Genomic DNA, 20,899 nt, shown 5'->3' on the forward strand with positions numbered 1-20,899 from the left:
CTCCAAATAAAGAAAAATAGAACACTTTTCTTCATTCCAGTACCATGACACAGCAGTTACAAAGGATGTGGCCCAGTGTTTCATTCTTGGTGTCTCAAAACCTTTAGCCATTTATTAAGATTGTTTTTAAGCTTTGGGCAAAATCACAGATCAGAATCAGCCTAAAGCTCAATTTAATTAACTTAATTTGTACTTTACCTGAATAAAGGTCCTAACAGTTACATTATTGTTATTACTAATTTCTTAATGAATTGTCAGACTATTTAGCTGTAAAACATTTTTTAAGTACAAGTTGCCTTTTTGCTTAATAACCATGTACCTATGTACCAATGACAAATTGATTGAAGATCTGCATTAGTTTTACAGGGATAGCTAAGACAGGCAAGGGATACCAAATTACCAGCCAGGCCAAGCAGCGTCAATACCCGGTTAACCTAATTGATGTCGATGATCAGGACGTTCATGAGCTGGGCCCTGTTTTAAAAAGGATTGTATCTACAAAGGTTAGGCAGCGTTACCAATGTTTAGGACAGGCCAGTTGCTGCCTATAACTATGGCAAACATAAACAGTTGATAAGCAGTGGAGCACAGTAAGGCTTATTGCAGGATATGCAGTACAGGAGCCCACAACCACCTTTCCTGCTTTGCCTGTGACTCTGAAGAACAGTCACAGCTAAAGAGAACACTGGTGAAGCGGGCAGTGGAACGTGGATCATTCATTGAAAGAAAACATTAACATCATGCTGATCGGCTGATTTACCATGCAAGAATACATGTATGAACCCACATTACTTCACTGTTCCCCTTATAAAATGGATACAAAGAAATGAAAAGAGAGAAAAAACAAACAACCAAAGTCACAAAAGCATTAACTAAACATTGTAACAATTGCAATGTATACAACAAATATAAAATGCATTCACAGATGCACAGTCCTAATGAAAAAGGCAAAATCAATGCACATAATAATCATTAAATCTAACTGGAAAGGATAAAATGTGAGCAGTAACCCTTTGAGGATTACTAGCATTACATAAACCAGAAGAACTGGCTATAGAAGATCCCCTAGGTGACCTTAATACACACAATTCTCTGCACCAAAATGGCCGTTGCTGATACACAATGACCCTTGAACTGAGTCACCAAGAGATTCTTCACCTGAATGAACTGTAGACGATAGACTGAGAACCCGAAGATCTTCACCACCTGATACCCACCACAAACTGTCCATATTGACATTACTACATTTTGTTTCTCCTCTCTTGGTATGCCAAATGTTAGCAGTCTGATGATGAGACAGTTTAACAAGATTTGTCCTGCTCCACCAACTTTTACCTTCCAAAGGTACTGCCCCTTTTGACACTTTGGCACCTTTAATAGGCAACATAAGATTGGATTCTTCCTTCTTAACCTTGTTAGGTTTTTTTAATTAGAAACTTTTAACACAAGTTCCTTTATAATATGTTTGTGTTAAGAATTAGCTTTGACAGCAGTTTGTCATTTCTTAACTTTTTCATCAAAATCCACACCTGAATCAGGAGCAACCACACAAGTTCACTTTGAGACATCTGACTCAATCAGGACAAAGCACAGACCTGGTTACTCTATTTCGAAAGAGCTTAAAGGGAGACTCACCTGTGGTACTATGAGGTGTTACCAAATAATTCCGAACTGTTTCTTGCAAAAGATCTTCCAGTGAAGCACCAGAAGATGTGCAAATTAAACACCCTCTTTTAAAAATCGATTAATGAGTTCTACTAACCCATTGGTTGAGGGTGAAGATGACGCCACTTGTAAATGTTTAATCTGTAAACTATCAAGAAGTGTTTTCATCCTGGAGGACCTGAAATTAATTCTGTTATCTGTGACCAGTTCTTTGGGGGGGAGGGCACTTCAATGTCAAAATTTGTTTACAAATACTTAATTGCTGATGTTCAGATGATGCAACAAAATCAAGATAAACCGACCATGAAAAATAGTCCACCTTACACACCTATATTTTTTTACAAGTGGGTAACAGATCAAATGGCCCGGCAAAATCCAGTGTAGCTTTGATCTACAGCCCACGTGGCAGGGAAACCATGTGCAAAGGTATTTCAAAGGTTCACCAGTGTTTGTCTGATACAAGACAAGTACTACAAGAAGAGATCCACCCGTTAACTTAAGAATCTAATCCAAGCCACCAATAAAACTGCTTAAGTTTGCAAACAGTTGCTGACAGCCCAAGATGATCTTCATGAGCTACCCTAATGAAAGAATTCTAAAAAGATATTGGTGGAACAAGAACATTATGACAAAGTAATCAGTTTTTAATGCCTCCAATCTTTTTTGTTTGACAATTAACTGTTTTCTGCAGCCAGATCATTCACTAGGACCACAACACATTCTACCTCACTCATATGAGCATTATCAGAACCAGCCTCTGAAGGCATTCTTGAGAGACAGTCCGCTCTAGTTTTTCTGCCTTTAGGTAGATATTTAATCAGAAAATTATACTCTTGCTGTCTGGATAACAAGCAAATAAATCTTGCAGAACTGTTCCCTGCACCATTCCCATTCAACATGTAAATTAGGAGTATGTATGCTGTGACCATTTCAAACTGCATACCCCAAATGTTCTGAATTTTTGCTCTGCCCCACAACATGCTAATTTCTCATGCTCTATAGTGCTATAGTTAGATTCTGTCTGCAAAACTGATTGAGAGGCAAAGGCAATGGTACGTTCCTTATTGCTGACCCATTGTGAAAGTACGGCTCCCAAACCCAATAAACTGGCATCTATAGTCAAAAAACAATATTTGCCAGTCAAAAACAGTGATAAGGCAGGAGCCGCGAAACGCAGACCTTTAATCTTTAGGAAGGCCTCCTTAGCATCATCAGACTATTCATATATTGCCCCTTTTTTAAAAAGACTGTGAACAGGTTGAATGATAAACGCATACCCATATATAAAGAGTGAATAGTACTCACATAGACACAAAAAAGATCACAATGTGCCCTTTGGGGGAGACACATCTTGAATGGCTGCACCAAGAGACATTTTAGGCTTTACCCATTGATCTGATATACTGTGACCTAAATAATCAAGTTGGCTTTTTTTAAACTGACATTTCTCCTCCCTCAAAGTAATTCCAACCTTCTGAAACACATGCCGCAAACTACTACCAGCATACAGACACTCCTGGACTATCTATCCAACCTCTGTTGCCTTCATGGAGACAGGCACCAGCCAGAAGCCCAAACCCAACATATGCTACACGGGGCATTAATGTAATCAAATGAAACATCAGAGGGATGCACACCCCCTCTATGCAATACTCAATATACTTTTACCTGTGCCACAACAACGCACACAAAGTGTTCCTACAAGAGACGCACATCACTCAGGTTGAGTCCACATGCCTTCTCAAGTGCTGGAGAGGCCAAGTATTCACAACCAACTATTCATTTTACACCATAGGAGTCATAATCTGGGTTAGAGCGGGAATTCCATTTGTTGTTGCAGAATCGGTTACTGACCTGCAAGGTTATTATCTCTTTGTGGAAGACACACTAGAGGGCCACTGTTTATTGCTTGGGGTGGTATATACCTGAACTCAGTGGAACCTGCCTTTCTAGGCAAACTCTTGGAGATGCTGGTGTGATGGGGAGGGATACCCTCGCTGCTAGGCAGAGATTTCAATAGTGTCTAGGACACTCTGCTGGACAGGTCTTATCCTCTGCTTCCTCAGTCTCCAACACACTCCAGTGCCAAACAGGTGAGCAACTGGCTTCACCATTGGGCATTAGTAGGCATATGGTGCCAGCACAACTAGGCGGAAAAGAGTTTACTCTTTTATTCTCACTCACACTATCTTCATGTGTACCTCAACCATATTGTCTGTTCAAAAAATTGGCCGCTTTAGTGACACACAATGACTATCTGGGGAGAACACACTCAGATCACAACCCCCAATGCATCCTGATTTTCTGGAACAATGACTCCCCACCGTATACCTGAGGCACTGGATGATGTGGCATGTCATGCAACCTTGAACATATCTTGCTTAGAATTCTTTGACACAAATACCAACACTGCACTGTCCTGTCTTGTGGAATGGGGTGCATATAAAGTTACTATCAAGGGGAACTGTATGAGCTCAGTGATGAGCATAAGGAAGCAGCTGGACTGGGACATTACAAGGCAGAACAGGGTCTCCTCCATCTCAAGAAGTGGGCTATCTCCTCATTGAAGGGTAGACGTCGTCTCACCAGCACACAACAGGAAGACACAGTTGTGTTGGAACTGTCTCAACTACGCAGCACACTCCACAAGACTCATAGGGGGACAGATAAATCTGGTGCTCTGTTGGCATGGTTCATTAAACAGGACACGAGAGGCTGCGACTCTGATGCTCCTAGACTTCTCAGCAGCCTTTGATACAGTCTCCCACCACACACTCATCACAAGGCTGCACAACACAGGCAACCAAGGAGCCATTGTCAGATGAATCACCTCTTTCATCACCCAAAGTATGGAAAAAGTCCTCCTTCCCCATTTCGCCTCCAAACCCACGGAGTAACCCAAGGATCCTCACTCAGTCCCACCCTCTTCAACACTTATATGAAACTTCTGGCCAGCATCACCAAAACCCATGGACTCAATATCATATCCTATGCTGACAGCACACTATTCATCCTCTCCCTGTCTGAAGACTCCACCAACACTAAAACGAACTTCCACAACTGCATGACAGACAATGCCAACTGGATGAAGGATGACTGTCTGAAGCTCAACACAAACAAGACAGAGGTAATTATTTTCAGAAAAAAAGCTCCCCATGGGAACTCAGACCAACTCCTAACCCCCCGACCACACTAGGAACCTAGGCATCATTCTGGACAATAAGCTAACAATAACAACTCAGGTCAACTCCATCTCCTCCTCCTGCTTCTTCATCCTCCGCATGCTTCATCATAAGATATTCAAATGGCTACCCCAAAGCTCCAGAATCATCATCACCCAGGCCCCCATATCCAGCTAACTGGACTACGACAATGCTCTCTATGCAGGGATGGCAGCTCACCTTCTCCGACAACTACAGACCATAGAAAATGCTGCAGCCAGACTCATCCTGGATCTCCCTAGATGTACCCACACATCACCCCATACCTCAAGGAAGTCCACTGGCTCCCTGTACAGAAAAGATACCAGTTCAAGCTTCTGACCCATGCATACAAGGCCCTACACAACGGTGGACCCGCATACTTGAACCACCACCTGTAACTCCATCAGCCCACCAGACACCTTTGCTCTGTGTCCCTTTCTCTAACCCTCACCACTGCATCTGAAGTAGCAGATGCAGAGGTCGCTCCTTCCCCTACCTAATAGCGAAGACATGAAATGGGCTACCCTTTCATCTACGGACCTCCCCATCTCTTCCAGAGCTCCAAAAGACCCTGAAGACATGGCTATTCGGCTGATCAAATGGACCCTACCAGCACCTGGATACGCTCATTGGTAACAAGTTGTGCTCTACAAATCTACTGATTGATTGATTGATTCCACAGCACCCTATTCTGTCCATCACTGTATCTCCAGCTACAGAGCTGCATTCCATGTGTGCGATCCAAGTGATTTCCAAGCAATTCTATGTGCGCCTCAATGAGTCAGTGGTGAAGGTCGCTGACTTGGTTATCGAAGTTTACTTGGAAGTGGAATTCTCTCTGGTCTGGTCACTGGTGTCAAGGAAAACTCCCAGCCCAGATAGGATCCCTCAGGATATTTACAAAACCTATGCTATGTTGCGGTTTCCCACATAAAAATTATATGACGAGGCATCCTTGCACTCCTGTCTCTCCCAATATTGTTAAGAAGCCTTGATGTTTTCAGTCCCCAAACATGGGCGTGACGCTTTAAAACTCAGCTCATACAGATCCTTAGCAATGCTCAACAGACAATAAAATACTTGGCAAAATCCTGGCAGGCAGGCTGGCGCCAGTAATTCTGAGATTAGCACACAAGGACCAGAATGGTTTTGTACCTGGACAAAGCACCTCCCTGAACCTTTGTTGCCTCTTCTGGCTTCTGGAGCAGGTGCTGGGCCACTGGGCATGATCTGGCTGTCTGGTGCTGGACCTGGAGAAGGCGTTTGACTCACTGGAGGGAGGTTACCCCTTCACGGTGTTGACCAAATTTGGCCTAGGCCTTTGCATGGTTGGGCTCTTAAAACTCCTATACTCGGCGCCACTGGCCCAAGTTTAGACTGGTAGATACATCTCGAACCTATACACATAGGCTGAGGCACTTACCAGGGCTGCACCCTCTCCCCTTTTCTCTTCTCCAGTGCCCCTGACACATTAGACTTAGGGGACCAGGAGAGTACTAGGGAATCTCGCTAGGAGACGCCATGCATGCCACCTCTCTTTATGCTGACGTCATGGTTATCTATGTGCGGGATATTGCTGAGCCCTTGCATACAGTTGAGCATCTGCTTAAGGCCTTTGCTGATATCTTGGGTCTGCAAGTGAATTGGGGCAAATCTTGCCTCTTCCTAGTAGCCACTGCGAAGGCTGACCCGACTCCAGCTGGGCGAGGAGTTGGTGTAATGGCAGCCTGACATAGGGGGTTATTACAACTTTGGAGGAGGTGTTAATCCGTCCCAAATGTGACGGATATACCACCAGCCGTATTACGAGTTCTATAGGATATAATGGACTCGTAATACGGCTGGTGGTATATCCGTCACTTTACTGTCACTTTTGGGACGGATTAACACCTCCTCCAAAGTTGTAATAACCCCCATAGTCCTCTACCTGGACAATTGGATCTACCATGATGCGGCGGCACTAGAGGATGGCAACTTATGCCAGGTACTCTCCTCCCTCTGTGGGCAAGTAGAATTTTGGAAGACTCTGCAGCTGTCGGTGGCAGGACACATTGATCTGTCCAAAATGATGGTAGTCCTACAGTTATTATATACTTCGCAAGCATTTGAATGTGACTACAAATATCCTTCTTTGTTGCACTTGCACTGGCAAAACTGTACCTGACAACCAATAGAGGCAGGCAGGTGGTTCCCAATTTCGAGCACTTCTACCTGCTGCAATAGGTGGGGTGGTGGTTTGCTGAATGCAACTTAGGTGACACAGCGACATTGACATCTTCTCTGTGGAACTTGGAGCACCTGCTGCTCCTCTTTCACCCACTTGCCCATTCCAGCAGGGTGTCTGTGGTCCATGGAATATGTCCACATGCCCATTCCATCAAGGTGGCTGTGGTCCATGGCACTGCAGTGTTTTTGGCGGTGCTTACATCTCATCAACACATCAGTGTCTTATGCCCCTTTGCTGCCATTACCTGGCACGTCCAAAGGCTGCATGCACATCACAATGACTCCCTGGCATGAAGCAGGCTTCCATTCAACAAGGTGACTGCTTTTCTGATATTTTACTCATCCTGTTTACTGACCTACAAGACCAAACTGGGCTCCTCCCTGGCCAATCCCTTACATACTACTCAATCATCGATATGTTGCGAGCACATAGGGGGACACTACATCCAGAGCTGCACACCCATCAGGTGCTCCAACATCCACATTTGTTCGAAACAGGGTACCACCTGTTCATGTGGCTCACCAAACCACTGCTCATACACACCTGCTTGTCCTTCCTGATGTTCTACGACTGGTGGAAGGAAGATTTGGGCATGGTGTGCAGAGATGCAGAGTGAGCTGTGATTCTGGCCTACACCACCACTGTCTTTTGGAATGCACGGTTCAAGCTAATATAGTTCTATGTCTTGCATGGGGCATCCCTCACTCCTGCGATGATCAATTGGTTGTTCCATCATGCAGATGCTTCCTGTCTGTATTGTCTGCATGAGGATGTGGATTTCAGACACATGTTCTGGTCATGTCCTCAACTGTCAGATTACAGAACATCCATCACTGCTTGCCTCTTTCACAGTACCGGAATCCCCTTACTGTGCACTTGGGACATTTGTGCCCTTTGCCTGGTTAAATGCAGAAAGAAAAACAAAGCTGTCACCAGAATCCTTGACCTAGCACTCCTTTTCTCTAAGAGGGGACCATATGTTGAGGTCAAGGACCCCCTCTCGGCCACTTGCATGGGCTCGGTCAGTGGAGATATGGATGATGGCTGAGAGCGCAGCCCTGCATTCGGAGGCAGTATGAGGTCTCTGGAAATATCCCATCTTGCAGCACTCGGGCACTCTGCTTGAAGTCTGATGCCACTCACCCCCTCCCAAAAGATCAGCCAACTGCATCTGCTAGCACATAGCCTTCTCCAATTGCATGAAATAGATGCTCTTACTGCTGCCCTACTAGACTGTAACAGCAAGCAAAATCCCCTCATACTCTCCTGCTTTTATCATTTATTTGAAATAACTGTACTTTACCTGTGCTGTCTTCTCTTAGCGACAATGGACATTTGTGTATGTGTAACAAGAAATTTGATGCTTTTCATGCATTGTAAGTGCAAGCCCAGCTCTTTACCCCTGGTTCTCCTTTTTTCGCATATTCCTGTACATGTACTCCTGTTTTCACTTTGTTAAGGGATGCATGTATTATGTGTACCATCACTCTGGCTCTCTCATTGTCATTACTAAATGCTCTGCACTGATGTGTTGATGGTATTGTTTCTAAAAATTCTAAATAAAACATTTTTTTTTTAAAAAAGGAAACAGCCTCTTCTACTCTTTTGTTTATCATTTCCCTGACATGCTGAACATCCCTCAGAAGGTCCACACCATAGCATAAAAAAGACAATTTATATCTGCCATGAAATGCTGTGAGGTGATTTGCACAATGGGCATAAATAGGAGATCATAGGCAATGTTTTTATGTTCAATTTGGCAAACGAGTTTGGCCAGATAGATGGATATATTGTGGTTGATTCTCATCAAGACATGTACAAACTGGATCCAATAAACCTCAAAGTCTTCTATATTTACAGTGCGGTTTAATGGTGCCTTGAAATAGTTAAAAGAGAGGGGGGAAGAAATAAGAGATAACAAATCATGTTTGAACATATTAATCTGCATTTTCAGTAATTACATTACATTTACATAATTTCATTATAATCAATAGTAGACAGGTCTCTACTTCAAAAAATGAAAGTAAATTGTTTAAGTGGACTTGAGTGGTGTTGTATCAATTAAAGAAAAATATCACAATGGGTGCATTAAACCTTATGCAAGGATACTTTTTGGCTTACCTTTCATGTGGAGATGGTTCTGCTGAAGGAGTTCCTTCAAAGAGTCTGCATGTTCAAAGTCTTGAGCATTATGAAGGAAATCATCTGCTTGGTCAATTGTAACAGCAAACTAAATAAGAGGTAAAGGTCAAGCAGCTACTGTAATTAGACCCATTTAGGTAAGAGTGTCTAAAATATAACATTTTGTGTTAGAGAGCACCGTTCTCCACTTTTTTCAGTAGATGTTAACATATCTAACATAAGGCATGTTTGGGTCTGCAAAGGTAAAAAATACTGCTTAATAAAACAATAAAAAAGACTCTCTTAAGACCACAGCCTCTTTCCATAAACGTGTATGTGTGAACAAAGAGGGAAATTACTTGAAAATATATTTTTGAAACTTTAATGGATTAAACAGTTTAAAACATTTCCCATAAACAGTAAACATTTTAAATACATAACGTCGTCCGATCACAAAAAGATTTCCTCAAAAGAATCTGCAGATTCACAAAATCTACGCCGATGGAGCTATAGGTGAACAAATTGGTGCGTCAAAGATTGCAGAAGCCAAAAATGTTATTCTGAACAACGATCTGGTCAAATCCTTCTGCTAAAATGTATCAGCGGGATTTATTGAAATTATGGAACGATAATACTAACCGATTGCCATTAACTGCCCATGTAAGAGGGGTTTTGCTAGATATGTAGCTAAACGATGACAAGTCATCACCTATCACCAGAACCAACACCAAAATCATTAAGAGCAGATGGTTATAAAAGAGAATTTGGTAATATTCAAAACCACATATTGCTATCACTTTGGGCTCGATTGAAAGAGAGTCCAGGAAAGAGGGCTAAGCTATGTGACACACCCATGTGAAAGCAGCTGGTACACTAATTCGGATTGTGTATGCTATACCTCTGGTCTGCTACAGCTAAATGGACCGCAGCAAACTCTGAAATATGATTTTGTTCTGATATAATTGTTGACGATTGGGTCAATTTTTATTCTTTTGCTGCTTGCTCTAAGGGATTGGGATTATGCTATCTAAACTGTGCATAAAGTAATCAACTTTCAACAATATCGAACAATTGGAAATACTAATAGACTGTGTAGACTCTATATATGGAATCAACAGGGATGACACAATAAATATATTGCTGGCTGACAAAGTATCGAGGTGGATGCTGGAAAATTTAAAGGAAGAGGTAGTGTGAGACAGCACCGCATTTTAAGTGGTGTATAGTGGACATAAAGATTTGCACTCAAACGGTTTAAATTGCAATTTTAAATCTTTTTGCTATATGGTAATATGATTAGACTACTATTTAAGCTCTTCAAGATAAAAAAGGTTAATAACAGCGGTTCAATTCACTATGGCTATGCAGAAAACATATTCACAATGGGTTTAAAGATGTTGCTTTATAAGCGCTATGCCAACCTCAACTACAATAGATGCATTGGAATCTACTTATAATGAATGATACACAGTTGCGTTTATATTCAGAAAGATTATGTAGATTTACTAAAACATTTCTCTATTGGGAAATTAATCTGTCAGTCACCATACCTGCAACCCTTATAAGTTGGTAACTATTATGCTAAAACAGCCCCTCACAGAATCATTTTAAACATTAATATATCAAGTACAAACTTAGGCCATGAATTTTAGTAAATGAGAACCAATACTATACCACTTAACCATAGCCAATTTTACCTGCACCCACACACACAAATCCCAACCCACTCTGCATTAACAGAAATCCTTGATACCAGCTCAGGACATGTATTCAGTCATTTTACACTATCCAATGGAAGGTTATTACAATTCTCAAAATGGGCAAATCCGCCATCAGGTAAGCCTTACCATGTCTTTCCAACATTCTGGAATTGTCCCACAATTAAATCTATCTACTCCATTATTTTGAATTTACCAAAATGATATAAAAACAGAACTGCAAAAAGCCTGGGGTACTTTTGCTAACAGCAAAAGCACAAAATAAAATGATGGATGGAGTGTTGAAACTTTTCAATCACTCACCCTTAGATCTAGGTTTAATGAATTGTTATTGTGCTTGCCATGTCCTCCCAGTTCGGACCCAGCTATATGAAAATCAGACTAGACCTTGCTCTCTGTAGGAACAATCCAGCCTGAACTGCCAAGCCAGGTTTCCCTGGACCAGAAACAAGCATCCTGGAACCGGTTTCAGGGTATCACCCCTCACCAGCCAGACTAGCTTGAGTCCAGTGGTGCAGCGAGCAAGAGACTCACGTCTGGGCATACCCTAGCCCTAACTGGTCCTCGATGCTTGTTTCTGGTCCAGGGAGGACCTGGCCTGGCAGTTCAGGCTGGTCTCTTTCCATAGGGAACCGGGCTAGGTGTGACTTCAGAAGGGGTACCGAGCTGAACTGTTGAAAATGCTTGGGGTCGTGCTGGCAGGCCCAGCCTGGGCAGGGGACATTGGAGTGCTCAACCCACCTGATTAAGGGGGCAACCAACACAATTCCAGGACTTGGCCTTATGAGAGGACATGAGATCTGAGGGACATACACCCCTCCAACTCGATGGACCTGCTATTCGGCTAGTAGGACTACACTGCCTCGACAAACAGTTTAAACCACAGCCCTCTCAACCCCCCCCCGCTCCCCCCGGCCAGCACGACTCCGGTGGATACCAGGAAAGCCCCCTCTGAATGACTTAGGGCACATGGACTGGCTCTCCCTGCCGCTCCCCACTGGTCATAGCACAACAGCAGGACTGGTGGATGTGTGGAGGTCAGCATTAGCGAAGTGGCGATGGGGAAGACACAAAACAGGGATTGAGATATCAACCCCTGGGGCGGATTGTATTGGAAGAGTAGTAGAGAAAGATTGCCCCGCCATGTGGCCTGCAGCCAGCTGTGTATTAGAGCCTGCCATAGGCCCATGGCCATTAACAGCCTATTGAGTACCTGAGTGACCAAGTGGCTCCCACTTCCTTCAAAGACATACTAGAGATGCTGACAATATAGCCAACTGAGAGTGGCCCCCAGAACCTGTTAAAATCAACCTTGGAGAAACATGCAGGGCAATTTGAGAGGATACTGCAAGTAATACAAGACACCAAAACCATACTGGAAACTAAAACAGATACATTCACCATTGAGGTCAACCTGCTCAGAGCAGAACAGAACAAGTAGATAACACAGAATCAGCAAACATGTATTAACACAACATTGGGAGTGAAACAGCCCTTACTCGGAGACATTCTAGAAAGTTGAATGTGACATGTGCCTGACTGAAACAATGACCCCTATGCAAGCTGAGCAGATAGTATATCTCCATGAGCTCAGCAAACAGAACTGGCCAATAGGTTGAGGAAACTTGACTACAGAGAATACATAGTAAGGCAAAACTAAGATGGGGGCCAGAGCTCGGAAGCTGCTGGTATGGCTACTGAATGGGGACATGACAAAAGCCCTGACAGGTGCTATAATTTCATCAGCAGTACAATGGTCAATTCACAGTAAGAGTTAAGTGCAGCTTTTGCTGACTACTATGACACACTATACACAGACCAAACTCCAGTGGCCCCTTACCAACTACACACATACATTCAAGAGATCCCTCTCTCCCAAATTCACCCACTGCAATACAGTGAACTAGAGAGGCCCCTTCTAGTAGAGGCAATTAGTATGGCAATAAGTCGGATGGTGAGAAATAAAACCCCTGGGAGAGATAGGCTTCATATTGAATTTTATTCAATGTGCAATGCAAAGGTAACATAGAAACTGCTGCATGTTCATGAAGATGTGAGAGTAGCAGGATTGCTCTGAAAATCCCTCAGGGAAGCATTGATAGTAGTGTTGACCAAGCCAGGGCGAGATCCCTTCGATGTGCAGTCTTATCTGCTTCTGTCTCTCATCAACCTAGACTAAAAATACTAGGATAAATATTGACAAACAGACTTTCACCTTTTGTCATGACACTGGCCCATGAGGACAAAAATAGTCACATTCCAGAAAGGAATACTTTCCTAAACATCCACTGCCTGCTGGGCCTGATGAGGGCAAGTGAAGCGGTCTCTGAGGTTTGCCTCGCTGTAGCCCTGGGTGTTGAAAAAGCATTTGACACCCTCAGCTGATGGTACCTCCTGGCGGTCATCGAGAGGTTAGGAATGGGCCCAATATTCCTTAGATGGATATGAATGCTATATAACCAACCACTGGCTAGAGTCAGAACAGGACAGGGCATATCTAACAGCTTCTAAATATTTAAGGGCACACAGCAAGGATGTCCCAGCTAGTATTTGCTACAGCCATGGAACCCTTGACGTGAATGCTGCACACAGAGCTGAGTATTGGGGAATAAAAACATTTGGCAGGTGGCATGTGCCAGCATTATATGCTGATGATGCACTAATATACCTGCGTAACATGCAGTTGTCCCTTCCAAGTCTAACAGAGACACTAGAGACCTTCAGGAGAATAACCTGGATCACGATCAGCTGGACCAAATCTGATCTATTCCCTATTTGACACATTCCTGAGACTCGAAGGGGTCTCGCACTACAGACCAGATTGGAATGGCACTCCAACAGGATTAAATACATGGGAATTCAAATATATCACTCAAATACCGATCTTACAGAGGTAATCTGAGCTGGGTTCTCACATCAGTCCATCGATCCATCCCATTCTAGACCACTCTCCCCTATTGTTCGGATGGCAATAGCTAAAATGCTAACACTACCCTGGCTACTATACTGTTTTGCTGCCTTGCCGATATTCCTTCCATCATCCTCTTTCAAAGTCTTCATTGTTTCCTACTGGAGTTAATATGGGGGAATGGAAGAGAAAGAGTAGCTCTATATAAATTACAGCACCCGCTTCGGGAAGGAGGCCTAGGTGCTCCAAATTATGAAATGTAATACACTGGGCAACAATTACAATGGGCAGTGCTCTGGCTGGGAGATGGCTCTAGCACAGAGAGAGCTGATGTAGCGCAAGTTCTTAATGGTGAATATATCTTTGCATGGATAATGAATCTCTCTGGAAGACTACCTAAGAAGACCGACTTGAAGCTGATAGGGGGAAAATGTTGACATAAAGATATCCATACAGGTGGATTGCCTCCACCGTATGCCCTGCAGTTAGCACTGTGGGCAACAGCTGAACTAAAAGGCATCACAGTGATGCATGAAGTGAAAACCTGGGAGACACCGGAGTAACACATGTTGGTGACTTATACACAGAGGGGAGACTGTGTACAATTGAAGAATTATAAGAGAGATATGGTATAGCTTCTGGACACTTCATAGTGTACAATGCAATATAACACGTAGTACGCACCTGGTGGAGACAAGGTCAGTTGGAGCTGGTGACTTTGGCTCACCCACAGGGGCTACTATCACACAACTTTGGTAGAAAAACCATAACAGTTCTCTACGACCTATTTAATATGCAGAACTGATCTGCTCACCCAATAACCAAAGCCAAATAGGAAATGGACGGAGGACAATACATCCCCAATGAGAAGTGAAATAAAATCAAGAGCAAGCCAAGAGGGGATCTTGGAACCTGAGATTTTAGTACACAAAATCCAACTACATGCACCAGAACTACATCACCCCGAACCACATACACCATATTTGAGAGAGCATCCTCAGAATGCCCGAGATGTTGACACCCTGAAACTGGCTTCTACCATATGGTCATGGGAGACAGTGATGCTGCTGGTGGGTAAGACTATGCCCAAAACACTGGAAAGTTGCTTGCTGGGCCTGATTCTAAGACAAAAGGGGGAAAACATCTGTGTACATTTATAAATTTAGTTCTCACATTGTTTAAGATGTGCAAAGCAACAGCGTGGAAAGCCAGCAGTTCATCAGAAGTAGACAGTTGGTGACAAAATATGGACAAATGGGCCAGAGCTTAAGCAGACATAACACTAACCCGACAAAGAGGAGGGGGGGGGGTACAGTTGGATCAGTTTGGAATGTATATGCCACTAAACTAGAAGCGAAAAATGACCACTCTGATCACAAAGCTCCTACTCACTTCAAGAGTAGAGACAAGGCAAATAACCAGTAATTATGATGTGGAGCGGTGGTTGATGGACATAACTAAACATGTGATTTCTCTGCATGCTCCTCTACATGCTTGAAATTCAGGGGCAGAGGCTCTGTACATTGCATATGCCTGAGCTTGAGGAAGCTTGATAATTATTTCTGACCAGGTGTCAATGTGGAGACTCCCCTCACACAGGCCTGGTATGTATGCACTGTCTGGACCAGGGTTGGTTTTTAATGAGTTTATTTCCAATGCACCCCCAGACTTTCTATAGCCCCCAAATATATGTTTCAATGAGATATATACTATATATATGTATGCTGCTGAATGGTTAAAAGTTAAGTAAGATAACAGTGGAATTGGTGTTGCTATGTAATTACTATATACATTCTTGACAAGCGGGCAGAGGCTCTTAAGACATTTTTAAAAAGTGACAGACCAATAATCACGTTCTTGATGTTGTTGGAATCCTGTTTATTCAACAAGCCATTGTTAATGATGTTTTCCCTCACTTGTCTTTATTAACTGAAGTGACTGTTTTAGCAAACAGTACTCTTTGGGAAGGACCCTCTGGATTCTGTCCTCTAGTTTGCTTCTACTGCAAGTTACTAGGATCAAACACTAGTGCGATGAGTATAGCGCCTATTGAGTCCGAAATAACATTTTATCACAATATAATAGTAAAAATATTGTAAAAATATTGTGACAGCAAAACTAATATGGGACATAATGCTGAAGATAAATATATTGTTTATTTTTGTTTGATGATAATATTGTTTTTAAAAATATAGCTTTAAAATCATAAACTTTGTGTTCATTATATTTCTGGTCTAAAGATGTGTTTTAGAAGGTATCAATTTTGTATTGTAGATTTTGTTCTGTGTTGCAGATGTTTTGAAAGTTTGGGTCAATAGTCTTTTATGTTTACAGTATGTGCACTTTAGTTTTCTGGGAATTGTAGTTTTGCTATTTTCTTTGTTAGTGTCAGCTGAAAATCTGATCATGCTAACTGCTGTTGGCTTAAAAGTCTGGGCTGGGCAAAGGTGTCACATTTTAAATGCGGCCATGTGGCAGCTACGTGCACTTGGGCTCATCTTCCAGAATTGCATCCATCAGTCTCCTGCACCACTTGGCTTTGTTTATTATTCTCACATATTTGCACACTGATCCTAGGTACATCCATTATATGGATATGCTGATGGGAGTGTAAAATCAGCCTCTGTATTGAAGATTATAGTATCTGATGGATAGGAATTTGTCACTTTACTGGTTCTATTTGACACCTACATGGGGCCTACTTTGTTGGGTAATATCACTGTGGCTTGAAATTCTGGGGCAGAGGCTCTGTACATTGCATGGGCCTGAGCTTGACAGAGCTTGATAATTATTTTTGGCCAGATGTGAATGTGGCGACTCCCCTCACACAGGCCTGGTATGGATGACCCCTTACCATTCTATCCCTTACCCACCCTAAACTTGAAAAACACCCTTACCACCCTTACCACCCTATACCCTTACCCTCCTTTAAACCCTAAAAACATCCTTACAACCCTATGCCCCTACCTAACCCTAAACTCTAAAAACACCCTTACCAGCCTATACCCCTACCCACACCCAAACCCTAAAAATGCCATTACTACCCATCAGTGAAGTAATTTGAGATGTAACTATAATGTTACTTAAACGTTTGTTTTTTTCAGTGAATTTGTAAGGTTTTTTTCAAAGTATTTTTTTTTTCAATGTATATATGGTAGGAGGACTGCATAGTATATCCTGTCTGCACACATCGTTTTCAAAGGGAATGGCTTTGTATTGTAACATAAAAGGAGAGAGTGCACTGTTTGCAAAATCTTTATAATAAATTATGCCTGAGTGTAATACGGTGTAGTAAGGCAATATTTCAGTTGAGGTTGACCATCTCCTCCGTTCTCATTACTGTCGTATTAGGAGAACTTCACAGCAAGTTCAATAATATTTTAATGCAAGACTGTTTAAGGGCTGTGCACGTGTTTTGTACATCAAAAAGATAATTGTAATTCAGAAAAAGAGAATGATCACTTATTTCAATAAAGTATTCTATAAATATTGACCATTTAAATCTATTTTTATGTTTGTGTCACTATCCTCATGAGAGACTTGCAAGCCACTCACAGTAAGCTTGCAAGATCAAAGAGTCATATATTTCATTCTAAAGGGTTGCATGGAGTTGTTTTTCTTCTGTTGACTTTGGACCTAATTGCGACCTTGGCTGAGGGGATTACTCCATCCCAAATGTGACGAATATCTTGTTTGCCATGTTCCAAGTTCTATAGGGTATAATGGAACTTGTAATATGGCGGGCGGGATATCTGTCACATTTGGGATGGAGTAATGCCCTCCGCCAAGGTCTTAATCAGGCCCTTAGTGTTGAACACTAATCTTTAATAAGGGTTTCAATTAAATGTGTCTATTATATATATTTTATTTATTTATTTATGTTTTACAAATGATTGACTCCCACCAGTGTCTCGCGAGAGTCAAGCAGACAGTCCCCTGTGTGGAGTCAGGAGGTGCTGTACTTCCTGTTAGCTCTCACAATCTACCCACGAGATTGTATATTTGATTTTTTTCTGATAATAGTGTTTTCTTGCAATTCTGAAGAAAGTATGACAGTAGATATGTTGGTAAACTTATTGTGCTATTTAACTTAGGATTTTTTTTTTTCGATCCTGCAAGACACTCGCAAGCTACTCATGTGAGGTCCACAAGAGGAAACACACCCCAAGGAAGGCATTATGATTGGTTCAAATAGATGTCATTACTTGCAAAAGGAAGAATCCATCCTTTTGCTTCATTTGTGTTTTGGATTTTGGTGTGGGCAGACCTTGTTTAATTCTTCTGTTTCCTTATAGGAAATCTATTTTTAAGAGCATACAATGTCTACCTCTGACTCAGATGCACACAAGAGGAGTTCCAGCACCTCAGCCTCCTCAACCTGCCAAATAATCTCTTGTTTGGCAGTTCTTTGAAATGAGACGAGGAGGGAAGAAAGTGTCTGCTAAGTTTGCAACCTGCAAATTTGGTTATGAGTTTAGCCGGGGGCTAAGAACCAGTATAGCATGAGCACTACTGGAATTTGGAGGCACAAAAGCCCAGCTCGTGCAGGGTTGGCTTGTGCTACAAAAAAATGAACAAGCCCTCAGGAGCGTCAACATCTTTTCAATCTAGGGACACTGTACCTGCTCAGGTACTTTCTGTTCTACCACAAAATAATCCTCTTTACTTAAATAAAACTATTCTCTGGGGCTTGTCTAAGCAAATTATTTGTTCTTATGTGACCAGTTGAGCTGTGCAGGATAAGCTACTACAACATAATAACTTTCTCCCTTAGGCAATTGTTGTTTTTTTGAAGAATTGTTTCCAAGTTTTTTCTCCCGCATCTTTTAAAGGAAAGGTTTTTCAAATGTGTACATATTTTTGCAAAGCCTTATGTTTTAATTCTACTCTGTTTGACAAGAAAAAAAACACTGAAAAATTAAAAAATACAAAAAGTTTACAATTTGTCAAAATATCTGAAAAAAGGCTCCTTTCAGAGCTTCCCTATAGTTTTCTTATGTACAGTTTTTTTACTATGTTTCCCTTTTTGAAAAAAAAAAGAAAAATGTCCTGTGATAGTCTTGTGGGGAGCTAGAGATGCCAATGAACCTGAGAGAAATATAACATTTAAATTCTTGTCTTAATCTTTACCACATCAGATGACTCTCAAAAGAGCCTTTTTTGGTTTTTTAAATGGGGGTGGGGGATGTTTAACTTAACTTTTTTGTTTTTAATTTGTAGAAAACAGAAGTAAGGGTTTCTAAACTTGGATATAAAGTATGGGTTAAAAAACATCTAATGCCTAGGAGGGCATTTGTGCTATTCTGCCAGCTTGTTCCAGGCTGCTGCATTATCCTTCGAAGAGAAAATGATGGTCTTGCAAAGACAACAGAAAGTGCTTTAAATAATGTCGGTTGGGTTGCTTGTAGCCTGCTTGCTCCAACATGAGATGATGCTGGGTGGTCTGCTTCAATAGATATAGAGGCACCTGATGAGGAATCTAGCTCTGCACTCCTCTGCATATCTGCTCAAGGTAGGCATTAGGGATACATTACTCTTTAGTGCCACATCATCCCAATTGTTCCCATACTGTACTGTTTCTTGCTGCCTCTGCTAAATTCCCTTTGGCACAATTTTCACTTCACATGCCTTGCAGACACTTTTTTCCCTCCTTGTGCCATCTCAAAGAATTATCACGTAAAAAATTCCTTTGGTGACTTAGAAAATGCAGTTGGTACAGCTGGTGCTTATTCATCACTATCAGATGATGACTTGTTTTCTTTTCACCAAAGTTCTACACAGTTAGATGAGAATATCATCCCAGGCTTCTTTAGATATTTCCACATTACAGAGCTGCTCCTAAATTAGGAAAGAAGACTTACCACTCCCTTCAATAATTCAGGGCAATAATGTTAACCAATCAAATATTTTTTTCTTGGGTATGTCTCAACTCTTGTGGGACACACGCAAGCCTCTAGCGAGAAACTTGCAGGATTGTACACTTATTACTTCACTTTTATATTGTTGTATATAGAGGTTATTCATTAGTTGTATGTATATTTAATGGGCTAGTGAGGAAGGGTGGGTTTGATCTATCTAGATTATTTTGATTTCCATTTCTGAGGGGGCAGAACTTCCATTTTCACTCTTGTGGACTGCTTGCGAGACTGTACTTTGGTAATGGAGTTTTTAACAGAATGTAATAGAAACAATGAGGGATGCTTGATCTTACTGTTTATATGAAATATACATTACTGCAGTATAATAGACAATATTACAAACCTACAATAACCTTCTTTTACTTTTTACGATCCTACAGGTGTTTCTCAAACTTCTCAAGAGAGGGCTGCGAGAGCAGGGATACTCCATATAAGACATTTGTTTGGTTAATTTTAATGCCTTATATTATTGTAGGATGTATAGTCTCTACTTAACATATTTATGGTATATTCACATCTACTGCTGGTTTCAATATCTCATTTTGTTGTTTACAGAATAGTTTTTTCCCTGGAGAAAAACCTTCCAAAATCATGCCTTCTACTGATATACAGCAAGAGCCAAATCATCATTTGAACCTCCAAAGGCCACCAAGGACTCTTTGTGGTAGGATTTCTTTTTACAATTTTGAAAAAAGCTAAATAAGTCTAAAGGACATTGACATATATGATTCCTATCAACAAATTTGCAAATAGCACGTGCACACAATATTTTTTGGGCATTTCTGGAATGTGCCGCTATATGCATTCAATGTACCCAGTAGGTTAGCTTAAGTGTTGAGTTATCATCTGGCACAAGTACTATAGAGAAGGGTGCAGGTAGGGACTGGGTTCTCTGCTAAGACCTCTCCCTTGTGTGATGGCTATACATACACTGATGTCCCCTTTAGATGTTCTCCAAAGGTGACATGTCTGTGTATTTCTGTGTGTAGAGACAGAGAGCACTTTTCATTGAGATACATACCTAGAGTAATACCATAGTTAGTAGTGTATAGGAGAGACTGGCTGCCCTGCTGACATCTCTCCCCAAAGTGACCTTTGATTGTTTAAGTGTTTTTGTATGTTTTTTTAAACATAATTTA

General features: G+C 41.7%; 1 protein-coding gene across 4 annotated transcripts in view; it reads right to left on the reverse strand.

Annotated features, from left to right (window-relative positions):
- Nucleotides 1-20,899, reverse strand: part of CCDC141 (coiled-coil domain containing 141) — a 646,235-nt gene that overhangs the window by 447,804 nt on the left and 177,532 nt on the right. For all 4 annotated transcript variants that reach the window (XM_069225437.1, XM_069225436.1, XM_069225434.1 and 1 more), the window contains exon 5: nt 9,217-9,325. In XM_069225437.1, coding sequence (XP_069081538.1) covers nt 9,217-9,325 — 109 coding nt within the window. The remainder of the gene's footprint in view (nt 1-9,216; nt 9,326-20,899) is intronic.

The sequence above is a fragment of the Pleurodeles waltl genome, chromosome 3_1 (genome assembly GCF_031143425.1).
Source record: "Pleurodeles waltl isolate 20211129_DDA chromosome 3_1, aPleWal1.hap1.20221129, whole genome shotgun sequence".
Lineage (NCBI taxonomy): Eukaryota > Metazoa > Chordata > Amphibia > Caudata > Salamandridae > Pleurodeles > Pleurodeles waltl.